The sequence below is a fragment of the Dermacentor albipictus genome, chromosome 1, assembly GCF_038994185.2.
Source record: "Dermacentor albipictus isolate Rhodes 1998 colony chromosome 1, USDA_Dalb.pri_finalv2, whole genome shotgun sequence".
In the NCBI taxonomy this organism is placed as follows: Eukaryota; Metazoa; Arthropoda; class Arachnida; order Ixodida; family Ixodidae; genus Dermacentor; species Dermacentor albipictus.
In genome coordinates this window covers 348,866,305-348,879,046 of record NC_091821.1, presented here as the reverse complement: position 1 = coordinate 348,879,046, position 12,742 = coordinate 348,866,305, and the positions used below count along the sequence as shown (strand labels likewise).

At 43.8% G+C, this 12,742-nt stretch overlaps 1 protein-coding gene across 2 annotated transcripts in view; it reads left to right on the top strand.

Moving 5' to 3' along the window:
* ssp3 (short spindle 3) overlaps positions 1–12,742 on the top strand; it is a 249,820-nt gene that overhangs the window by 96,554 nt on the left and 140,524 nt on the right. For both annotated transcript variants that reach the window (XM_065424845.1, XM_065424929.2), the window contains exon 22: positions 9,830–10,005. In XM_065424845.1, coding sequence (XP_065280917.1) covers positions 9,830–10,005 — 176 coding nt within the window. The remainder of the gene's footprint in view (positions 1–9,829; positions 10,006–12,742) is intronic.

The window sequence follows — 12,742 nt, the reverse complement described above, 5'->3', positions numbered from 1 at the left end:
CTCCAAGATGCAGTCTTCCTGCACAAATCTATTTTGAACGGTTTATACGAAATATGCATGTCCCTCTATATACATGGGCAAAGAAATAAATGAAAGAAGTGCCTTATTTGCTAAAATGTAGTGTTATAAAGCCTGACCTATTCAACTGGCTGCAACTTTTGTTTGCTTTCTTTTGTCAGGTTGCTCTCATCATGTTAGCTGATGTTTTCTTCATATCTGTTGCATTACACTTATGTTTCTTGCTGCTCTTTATACACGTTACCATATTTTATTATGACTTAGCAATGAGTTGGTAGCAAACATGTACCTGTGAAGTAGCACTGCATCTGCCACTTGGAAAGTGTACATAAGTTGTAGTTGAAGGTCGATATGCCATTGTTGCACCACTTCAAGAGTTCTGTTTGAATTATCAGTTAAAAGAATTACCATGTTGTGTTGTACATTGTTTGTACACCTTTCTGAAGTTCTCGGAAAACCCTTGAATTTGAAGAAAAGAAAAAGAAAGATTCAAAATAACAAGAGATAAAAGAAGAATTGAAGGTAGGGAGGTTGACGAAGGACGTGCCTAGTTGTCTGCCCTATACTCGGTAAAGGGGGAGGGGAAGGATAGATAATAAATGATTTTAAAAAATCCAGATTTAAAGTAACAAACTCTGCATAGGAGCTATGTCATGGACACTGTCTATTGAGAAACAATCCTAGTTATTTTATTCTGAGAGTGTTACTAAATGATTGCACTGTGTCATGGCCACAGCCACCAACAACAAACTTTTTTAAATCTCCGTTGCCATTGTGGAGCTAGATAAAGCCAGATCAAGTGACTAAGCCATATCACCATTTTGTTGTTTTGCCAGTTTATTGGCACCATGGTCACCATGGCTTTATTTTTGAGCCCTAGGCTCTAGAAATGCCTGGCAAAAAGTAGGTTTCAACCATTTGGCATTAACACGAGTATCTTTGGCTGAAGTCGGACACCACTAACGATCATGCCAGAAGGCCATTGACATTATTACAATTAAGAAGTCAACTCAGAAAAAGGACCTGAAGAGCTTGAAGCATGTGTCCAACTCAGCTGCTGCTTAGCTGGAAGAAATTGCAGCCAAGAAGGAGATTTTCCTGCTTTTCAGTGTAGGTGTACAAATAAGGTTTGTTTCCTATTTCTTGAATTTTGGTCTCTGTCATCCTTGAAATGCCCTTGAATTTTGAGTCAAATGATCTGTATGAATAGTGACTGGGTGTGCACAGCTCCTTGAAACTCTTGAAAATCCTTGAAATTAAATAGTATGTTTCAAGCCCCTTTAAAGTGCTGTAATTCTTTTTTTTTTCTTGAACACCCTTGAATTTCTTGGTGTTGCTCTACCAAGTTCGAGGGCGTGGGATCAAATCCTAGCCATGGTGGTCGCATTTTGATGGGGGCAAAATTGAAAAATGTCTGTGTACCTTGCATTGTGAATGTTAAAGAACCCTAGGTGGTCGAAATTTATCTATAGCAGACTTCCTTTTACAAGCAATGGTATAAAAATTTAAACCTGGTGCAAGTGCACATGCATTCCACTTCAAATGACTTGCATGGAACTTGAAAACATTACAGTGGGTGACAGTGAAAGACATCGGCACTTGGTGCCGATTCCCCTTTCATATTTACGCCCCATTTTTTATGCCTCATTAGGAACTTAAATGGTCAAGACTGGATATTTGTAGTGTATAGTCACGTTACTGTAAATATGACAAAATCTATTGAGTTTAATCTAATGGAAGCACACAGTTTCTGTTCGACACCTTCACTGAATATGCATCTTCGTCGCCCTCAACTTCTGTGGCAGCTGTGGACGACGGGTTCAAACTCGCAACATAGCCAACAGTTATGCATGTGGTATTACCCCCATCCAGAAAGCATAACCTCTGTGCTTCAAATGCGAAAGAGAGGGAAAAAATACAAAGCACGTACAAGGCAACACATGAAGTTTGTGAAAAGGAAAGTGTCGCACAAGTGGGATGAAAGCGATTGGAAATAAGAATGGCCTCATCAACGTGAATGGTACGGTTCATCATGGAAACATGGACATTGTCCGTTAGCCGTTAGCTGCACACAATGGGATTGCCAAGTCATGTCTTCAGGGAGATCATTGTAGTTGACCTCGCTGATGTGACGCAGGGCTCTGTAGGGGCTGAAGTACCAGCGCAGTAACTCTTCCGACTGGCCACATTGGTGTATCGAGGTCCATATCCTGATCACCGACTTGGTAGATAATCTTGCTATGGCGAGCGTTGTATCTCTGGGAGTCTATGCATTGCTGATTCTGGATTCACTCACGTGCAAGCTTGCGAGCTGCGTCTTCGAGCCGGGTAAATTCTTCCGCGTCAATGGTAATGTCGTATTGGTCAGGCAAGAGCTTGGAATCCAGCATGGTAGTTGCCTCGTGCCTGTGGAGCAACCAGAAAGGAATGAAACCAGTAGTTTCTTGAGCATCAGTGTTGTATACAAATGTAACATAAAGCAAAACATTGTCTCAGTTCTTGTGGCCACTGTCGGCATACATGGAGTGCACGTCCGCAATGGTCTTATTTAACCTCTCCGTAAGACCGTTGGTCTGAGGATGATATGCAGTGTCTCAGCGATGAGCTGTTGCACTAAGCGTCGTGACGACCTGCATCACTTGTGCTTTGAAAGCTAATCCACGATCTGCTATGACCACTGCTAATGCACCATGCCGGAGGGCGATGTTGTGGATGAAAAAGTGTGCGATGTCACTGGCAGTGGCTCACTGAAGGGCTCTTGTTTCCCAGTATCGCGTCAAATAATCAGTCGCAACCACGATTCAGTGGTTGCCAGCAAAAGACTTGGGAAAAGGCCTAAACAAGTCCATGCTGATTTGTTGAAGTGGCTGTGTTGGTGGCGTAACAGGCTTCAAGAAACAGGCTGGGCGCTGATGTGGAGCCTTTCGGCGTTCACAGTTGCGGCACATTTTCATGTAATGCTTGACTTTCTGGATGAGCTTAGGCCAGCAGTAGCCTTGGCCAATTCGGGCCAGGGTATGCGCGAATCCCAAATGGCCCAAAGAGGGCTCATAATAGCAGGCGGACAGAATATCTGCATGCAGAGACGATGGAACGACAAGGATATGTCCAGTCGCCTATGCATAGAGATTCTTTTTCTACAACACTTTGCCACGGAGACTGAACGAAGATAGTGAATATGCAAATGTTTATGGAGGATGTGAGCTGTGGCTTTCAAGGCAGTCAATAAGTTGCCTGAGTTTAAATCGTCCCACTGTTGTTGAGCCAATTCAGACAGGTTGACAGCACAGAGGAAACGACTGTCAATGGTATCATTTGACACCTTTGCAAGTGGAAGGTGCGACAGATAGTCAGCATCAGTGTGCCTCTGGCCAGATTTGTAAATGATTGTTACGTCAAATTCTTGAAGAAGGCACCACCTTGTGAGATGTCCTGAAGGGTCTTTGAGGTTTGCTAGCCTACAAAGGGCATGATGGTCAGTAACCACTATGAACAGACGGGCTTATAAATATGGCCGGAACTTAGCTATTGCAGGCTCGCCAGTATTTGGCAGTATCTGCCAGGCTCGCCAAGCACAGGGCAATAGGTTGGGGACGCTCGCCATCCTGAGGTCAATGTGCGTCTGAGCGAAACCTAGGAAGGCCCATCTGGTGGTATAGGCACTCTCGGTATAGGTGGCCTGCTTCACCACAGGGATAACAGAGTGACCGATTGTCTGGAGTGCACCACACACTGGACTTATGCACATTTAGGCTTAGGCTTGCAGAAAGCAGACGGCTCGAGAAGTACTGTGTCTTCTGTTGCAAGGATTGACGGAACGGGTTTCCGACCGTCGGCACAGGAGCTCTTAAGTCTTTGGCATACGTCAGGAGAGGGACTGCGGCTGGCGGCGCGACCAGTGGTTGCACAAGCTGCTTGACCTCTGCAAACCACATCACTTAAAGCAGTCACAAGGGATTGAGGAGTCGCTGCATGAGCTTGTTGCAGCTTCTCCCGTAGATTACCGCACACGAGTTTCCTGAGGGTCGTCAAATCAGAGGTTGCCATGGACGACACAATAGATGCAAAGTTGCTTGGGCACTCGTACTGCAATGACCGTTGCCGTAGCGTACGCTCCATCGTTGTTGTGTCGTTGAGGAATTTGGCTACGGTACCCGGTGGATTGCGCACTAGACCTGCGAACAACTGTTCTTTCACACCCTGCATCAACAAGCGTATTTTCTTGTTGTTGTACGTCAGGAGAAGGACTGCGGCTGGCAGCGCGACCAGCGGTTGCACCAGCTGCTTGACCTCTTTGCAAACCACATCACTTAAAGCAGTCACAAGGGATTGAGGAGTCGCTGCATGAGCTTGTTGCAGTTTCTCCCGTAGATTACCGCACACGAGTTTCCTGAGGGTCGTCAATTGAGAGGTTGCCATGGACGACACAATACATGCAAAGTTGCTTGGGCACTCGTACTGCGATGACCGTTGCCATAGTGTACGCTCCATCGTTGTTGTGTCGTTGAGGAATTTGGCTACGGTACCCGGTGGGTTGCGCACTAGACCTGCGAACAACTGTTCTTTCAAACCCTGCATCAACAAGCATATTTTCTTTTCTTCTGTCATTCCAGAATCAGCTTGCTGGAACAGCTGCGACATATCCTCAATTAATGTTGCAACGCTCTCATTTGGTCTGGAATTGAGAGCATGTTCTGCTTGCTCTTTCCTGTCTGAACTTCTGTAGATATTGCGCAGCTTACCACAAAAGTCTTGCCAGGTTACCAAGCTAGCTTCATGGTTTTCAAACCTGATGTGCACCAAGTCCTCGGGGGCAAAGCAGATATACCGGAGCTTCCAGTGACCATCCCATTCATTAACACTGGCAACTCGATTGTAGCGGTCCAGCCAGTCCTCAACATCCTCAAAAGTTTCACTGTGAAATGACCTTAGGGTTCGTGGCATGTTGAAAATCCACTGAGCAGGCGGAGTGGTGGTCTCTCCAGTCTGGCTAGCCATTGAATTTGTTCTCATGTTTCTACATTTTATTGAGAGAGGGTCCAGTTCTGGTGGTAGCCCTAGTTGCTGCCGGCTGTGCCAAAGGTCAGCGTCAAAGGTGTCACGATTGAAGTTGGGAGCTTCCTGTTGGTCGCAATCTTGGAATAGCTTACCCACCACCCCCACCAGTTACGTTACTATATATATGGCAAAAGCAATTGAGTTTAATCTAATGGAAACACACAGTTTCTGTCCGACACCTTCACTGAGAGTGCATCTTAATTGTAGTTGACAAACAGTTCACTTCGTCATCCTCAGCTACCGCAGAAGTGCCAAACCCACACTACAGCATCTGTTATGCATGTGGCAATATATTTCTCTATTTCTCGTGAAGTGAAGCTATATATAGTGTTTTGGAAATGTTACAGTAAAGAAATTGCTGTACGGGATGCCTCTCTGCACTCTTGAATAAACTTTGACAGGGTACTTAAAGTCCTTGAATAGGCTTTAAGTTTTGTCTCTGAAGGCTGTATGAACCCTGCATCTTATCACAGTGTGTAAACGCTGCCTCCCATAGACATGTCTAGTGCTAGTCATGTGAAATATTCATCATCATCATCATCATCATCATCATTAGCGTATTTTATGCCTACTGCAGGACGAAGGCCTCTCCCTGCGATCTCTTATTACCCCTGTCCTGCGCCAACCGATTCCAACTAGGACTCGCGAATTTCCTAATTTCATTGCACCACCTAGTCTTCTGCCTTCCTCTACTGCGCTTCCCTTCTCTTGGTACCCATTCCGTAGCCCTAATGGTCCAACGGTTATCTAACCTGTGCATTACATGACCTGTCCAGTGCTATTTTCTTCTCTTTATGTCAATTAGAATATTGGCTATACCCGTTTGCTCTCTGATCCAAACCTCTCTCTTTCTGTTTCTCAAGGTTATGCCTAGCATTTTTCGTTCCATCGCTCTTTGTGCGGTCCTTAACTTGTTCTCAAGCTTCTTTGTCAGTCTCCAAGTCTCTGCCCCATATGTCAGCACTGGTAAAATGCACTGATTGTACACCTTCCTTTTCAATAATAATGGTAAGCTTCCAGTCAGGGGCTGACAATGTCTGCCGTATGCGATCCAACCCATTTTTATTCTTCTATGAATTTTCTTCTAATGATCAAGGTTCCCTGTGATTAATATACCTAGGTGAACATACTGCTTCACAGACTCTAGAGGCTGACTGGCGATCCTGAACTCTTGTTTTTTTGCCCAGTTGTTCATCATTATCTTTGTCTACTGGATATTAATCTTCAACCCCACTCTGACTCCCTCTGTTAAGGTCCTCATTCATTTGTTGTAACTCGTCTGCAATGTTTCTGAATAGAACAATGTCATCGGCAAAACGAAGGTTGCTGATGTATTTGCCGTCGATCCTTACTCCTAAGCCTTCCCAGTTTCATAGCTTTGAATATTTCTTCCGAGCACGCAGTGAATAGCATTGGAGAGATTCTGTCTCCTTGTCTGACCTCTTTCTTTATAGGTATCTTCCTACTTTTCCTGTGGAGAATTAAGCTAGCTGTGCAATCTCTGTAGATATTTTCCAGGATATTTATGTAAGTGGTCTGTACTCCTTGATTACATAATGCATTTATGACTGCTGGTATCTTTACTGAATCAAACGCCTTTCCGTAATCTATGAAAGCATTGTATGAGGCTGAATGTACTCTGCGGATTTCTCTATTACCTGATTGATGACATGGATGTGATCCATCGTAGAGTATCTCTTCCTGAAACCTGCCTGTTCCCTTAGTTGATTAAAGTCCATTGTTGACCTTATTCTATTGGAGATTATCTTGGTGAATATTTTATATAATACTGGGAGTAAGGTAGCGGGCTTATAGTTTGTGAATTCTTGAACGTCTCCGTTTTTGTGAATTAGTATGATGTTTGCATTTTTCCAGTTTTATGGGACCTTTGAAGTCAATAGACACTTTGTATAGAGAGTCGCCAGTTTTCTAAGCATTATGTCTCCTCCATCTTTGATTTAATCGACTGCTATTCTATCTTCTCCTCCTGCACTTCCCCGTTTCATGTCTTGCAAGGCCCTTCTGTCCTCATCGGTAGTTATTTCATTTCATTTTCATTTCATTTATTTACCCTAAGGGCCCAGCATGGGGCATTACGTTAGGTTATAGGAGAAGTTTCTGTATCCTGTTCATTACTGTTTCGAATGGAGTTATCCTGAGTCCTCTGGGTACTGTACAAGTCAGTATAGAATTCTGTTGCTTTTACTGTAGCTTCGAGATTGCTGATGATATTACCCTGCTTATCTTTCAGACATCTTGGTTTGTCCTGTGCCAAGTTTCCTTCTCACTGATTTCAGGCTGCGTCCAATTCTTTCGGCTTCTTCAGTTTTTTTCACGTTATAATTTCGAATATAACTTATTTTCGCCTCGTTGATCAGTTTTGACACCTCCACGAATTCTATTTTCTCTTGAGTTGAACACTTTCATTCTTTGTCGTTTCTTTATTAGGTCCTTTGTCACTTGGGAAAGCTTGCCTACTGGTTGCCTTGGTGTTTACCCCCCACTTCAGCTGCTGCCTCTAAAGCCAGCCTAGTTATGGTTTCATTCATTACCTCTTTGTCATCTTCATCAGTCTGTTCTAAGGCTCCATATTTGTTTGCAAGCACCAGCCTGAATTTGTCTGCTTTTACCCTTACTGCTTCTAGGTTGACATGTTTTTTCTTCATCAATTTTACTTTTTCTCTCTTCAAATTGAAGTGAATCCTAGATCTCACTAACCTATGATCAATGCACTTTATCCTAGCTATCACTTCTACATCTTGCACTATGCTGGGATCGGCAGAAAATATGAAATCAATTTCATTTCTTGTTTCACCGTTAGGGCGTTGTGTAAATATTGTGTAAATGAAAATCACATCGCCGCACACAGATATGCTTGCCTGTAACCAAGAAATTCCAGGGCCACAAATTTCTTGCAGTGCCTTTTATGCTATTCTTTTTCACACTTTTTGCACTTCATCAGTGGTCAAAGCAATGCTCTGCATGTGTTTACCAATGAGATCAGCCGATCATGAATAGTGGATGATAGAAGTGGCAGAGAATCAAGCAGAAGGCGTTGCTACACTATTGTGACCTGTATTTCAATTATAGTCATGCTGTTGATACAGATAGACCAAATTGTAATTGGCGACTACAAGGCTTCACTAGTTTCAGTTTCACGGAGGTGCCAGCGACACGGCTGATAACCAGTTCGGCAACATATCAAAACAGTATGTAGCTATTCCTGCTCGACTTAGTAGCAAAGTTAGCACATGGACATGCAGTCGGAGTCCAATATTTTGTTTGTCCTTACATACATTAAATGTGGGCCTAGTAGTGGCACCAGGGGCTGTCCAAATAATCAGCCATGTCCAAATTATTAATTGATAACTGTGTATAGCTGTTAATGCATTGTTTTAATTCATATTGCGTATTGTTGTTTTCCGTTTTGGGTTTTCATTTGCAGCCTTTTCCAACACTGCAGCACCTCTTGTGTAGGCTCATGCTGGGTTTGTACAAACATGTACAAACATGATACTTGTATCAAACATGATACATGTTGTACAAACATGATATTTACTGTGCATTGCACGGAGTTATACATTTTGATGACCGAACTCATTCTCCTATAGCTTCCACAGCAATGCATGCTAAGTTAAAATGGAGTACAGTATAGCAGTTTTATGCAACAGGGCACTTTTGTAATAAGAATACACGCTTCAGTTTGCATTTTTGCTTTCAACTTTTACTGAGTAATATTTGGAATGGAAAATGAATTTAAGGTCCCTTTTGGCATTAGTGTAGAATTTATATTTGATAAGCAAGAAAGGGATGCGTTTACGATTACGTTGCTGTTTTAACTCTATCTCTTTGAACCTGGTGACGATGGCAAATTGTCAGTGGTATGAACCGCAAAATCTTTCAGAGTTTTGGTGTATCAGGTGATAGTATTCCGTGGTCAACGGCACCAGTCACAGCACTCTACCAAACACAACGACCTCGCATGCAAACAGATAATGTACCCTTTTCTTGCTCTCCAGTGCATACGGAAACATCTGAGACATCGAAACATCTCTCTGCTGTTGCTGTGCTCACAAAACTCAGTTTATTAAGTTTGTCTGTGTTGTGTTAAACTAGAGTTAGCATTCTTTGGAGCGACTTTTTGCGACACTGATTGTTGATAGATGAAATCGGTACTGTCAACTGTGAAAAAAACAAAGTCGCTGCTGTAGGCAATATTTTCTACAGCCAACATATGGATTCTCTAAGAGATGCAATTTAAAAGGCCATACATTGCAATGGCCTCGTGGCTGTTGTGGTCAATGGCTGAGAATGAGGCTTTGGGTTTAACTTTCAGCTGCGACGGCAGAATTTTGATTGTGGAGCTATGCAAAAGCACTTGTGTACTTAAATCTTGGTGTTCAATAAAGAACGTTGGGTGGTTTAAATTTAATCAAACTGTCCACTACGACACGGTTTATAACCTACTGTTAAATTTTTAAACTGTACTCCGTACCACCCCACCTCCCTCCTTTTTTTTTACCATATCAGTGTGTTTTCCTGTTGTAGGCCTTGTAGTCAAGCTACAAGAATATAAATTTTTGTCACATTTGCCGTTTTCGAAAAATGTTACGCAACCCGTAGTACTAGGCTGCAGACTGAATTGCCCTAGACATTTTGATTTCAAAAGAAATGTCATTGTCCACGTCTTGCAAGGGAGGCTCACTCACGTTGTCCAACTATCCTGTACCATGTTCTTGCACGTCCTGCACAGCTCATTGTTCCAGATGACTGGGCTCCAAGCTCTGGCAGTTGCTTGGAACCTGGGCAGGACGCAACAGTTGCTGCTATGCTGGGACTTATACGGGCAGCATTGAAAGGCGTCACTCACACAGACTCTGAGCTGATGGCCAACGAAGACTATGTTCACAGGTTGCTCGATGTTGTCAGGTATGTGGGTTAGCGCCACAAAATCTTTTTTGTGTGATCAGAATTTAAAGGATGCAAAAGGAAGGCACGAAGCCAAATTAAACTGACAGGATGCACTTCTGATCTTGCATATCGTTTACCATCACTGACAGTCAATATTTAGTGCATCTACTGTTGTGGCCCAGTGCTGCTGCTAAGTGTAGGTTGTCGGCTTGATTTCTGGCCCTAGTGACTGCATACTGATGTGGTTGCAATGCAAGAACACTTGCGTTCTGAGCTACTGGGACTTAAAATGCAACAGCATGTGGCACCATGTGTTATTCCACCATGTGCAGTTCAGTTTAGATGTAATGTAACTGCTTATAGTGCAGGACACGATATAGTGAGGTCTTTTCTGAATGCTGTTTTATCCTCCCGTGGAACTCAATGTACTGTATGCATAGCACTTATAGTGCGGCTGCGTGAGGCGAAGTACCTGTTAATGTTAATGGTGGGAAATCTCGGACAAACGAGGCAGCGAGCGCACTTCTCAATGCGGTACGCTGGTCGAGTGGAGAGCGACGAGGGCAATGTGGAAGAGAAAGAAAAGACGCAGAGTGAGATAACAAACAAGAAACAGAGGGGAGGGTGGGGGGAGTGATGTGGCATCAGCGGGCTGGTTTCATGGGTGTACAGGGGCTGCCTAGGCGATGGAGATGCCTTTTGCTGCGGCCACTTGTCAGCCACGTGCAGTCTGCATCGAATGTATGTGCATCGCCACTCTATGGCTCTTCAGTTTGTGTGCAGAAAGCAAATACAGTCACCGCCTGATTTTTTTAAGCCCTGACAGGGTTGCAAAAATGTCTGAATTATCAAGCAGGCTGATACAAGGCCAGCTAACTCCACTACCACAGAGAGATTGGTCGAGGTTGCAAGTGTGTTTGGCATTTGCCCATCGCGCAGTGCAGATAACATGCATGCAACCTTGACTCTGCATCACTGTCACTTGAAACTGTGTCCCACAAATTTCGCATTTAGGAATGTCGTCCACACACAAACTTTCGCCGGTCCTACCAGTACGTGCACTTGCCAACTTTGCTATATGTGTTTGTGGGTTTTGTCAGCTGATTGCCAGTAAACCTTCCTTTACGTGTGCTACTGTTAGGGCACCCTCTGCGCATCATCTGGTATGAAATCGTTAGGTATTCGTGTATGGCTATGAAAATATATCAAGGGTAATTATATCAAGCTTCCTGTCATGGCATGCCACCCTACACCCTTGGCTAGCGTCGGCTCATCGGGAGTCAGCAGTCAAAGTTGCGGTTTGGTACAGATTGAATGAACTGCTTTGCCGTGACAGTACGACACTTGAAGAAATATAAGAACCACCTTGCTAACGAAAGGTAGGGCACATTCTGGTCGTATGCTTCAATTCCCAGACACGCGCAGCTGCTTGGGCTGCAGTCAAGTTCCAGCACAATGAAGTCCACTTCAATGAAATTTTTGCTGCAACGAAAATTTTTCATTTCCTATCAATGTCTCATAGAACGTAATGCATCGAAATTTCCTCCAAAACGGAACTACTTCGCAGACACATTTTTACTTCAACGAAGTTTTTACGGAGCAGACGTGAGCAAAATTATTTAAACTGTAGCTCATCGAAGCCCCTAAAACTGTTTTTTTCATGCCTCGACAAACCATCGACCTTGATAGCATAAGAAAAACACACACACATACTAGTGCTGCTGGGGCCATGATGCAACAAAAACAAAACGGAAAGCCACCATGCCGTGTTGGTGATGGTAAGTAACACGCACAGGCTTACGCAGCCTCCAGTACTAAATGCACGGGAAGACAATGCTCATGATGCCATGCCATCTTTGCATGCCCACACTTAGCATACGAGGCTTATTTCCTCAAAACAGTGTGCATGAGCTGCATATGCACTCTGCCGCACTGACAACCTTGCACCGCCATGTCCATGTGCCAACCTGCCCCACATTGCCTCTCCCACCCCTCCCCCTTACCCCTCACTCATGTGGGAAGACTGCACTCATCTAGCCACCATACTCCTCAGCTCACCCTTGCATGCTTTCACTCACACCTAAAGCAAACAGTGCACAAGATGCAAGGGATCTTATCACAACTTGCACTTTATACAGAACATGGTGCTGCTCTACTTAATCGCCCGCTCCTGGTGCGCGTGCGGAATTTGAGAGGTGTGTTCGCAAGCAGCTGGCTTTAACTCAACCATTTGACCATCTGTGTCCGCGAAAGTTTCTATTTCTTGTCTTGGTATTGCTTCGCGGTGGCAGTAAAATTTTATGTTGGAATCGTGTTTAAATACATGTCAATATATTGAGGTTCTAAATACACGGTGTTCTGTAAACAAGTACTTATAAAAGATTATATACTTGCGTTATAGGGAGAATTGCGTTATATTGAACTTTGTTATAACAAGGTTTAGCTGTATAACAAGAACTGTCTATCTATTCTATCTTCTATCCCTGTCCGTCCGTCCGTCCGTCCGTGTCTTTGTATCACAGTAACTAGCACATTTACTCCATGATCCTTGTTTCAAGTTTCAATCTGATGCTGGAGATGAAGCCATGCATTCCCATAGTTGCCTTACATGCTAGCCACAGCGACTTAGAGATCGTCACCTTCTTGAATGTTGTGAAATGGCTTGTTTTCCGGATAAGGCAAGAGTTCATGGCTAGTTACGACCTGCGACAATGACAGGTAAACGCTGTCAGTGGTCAGATGCCATTCAGACGAT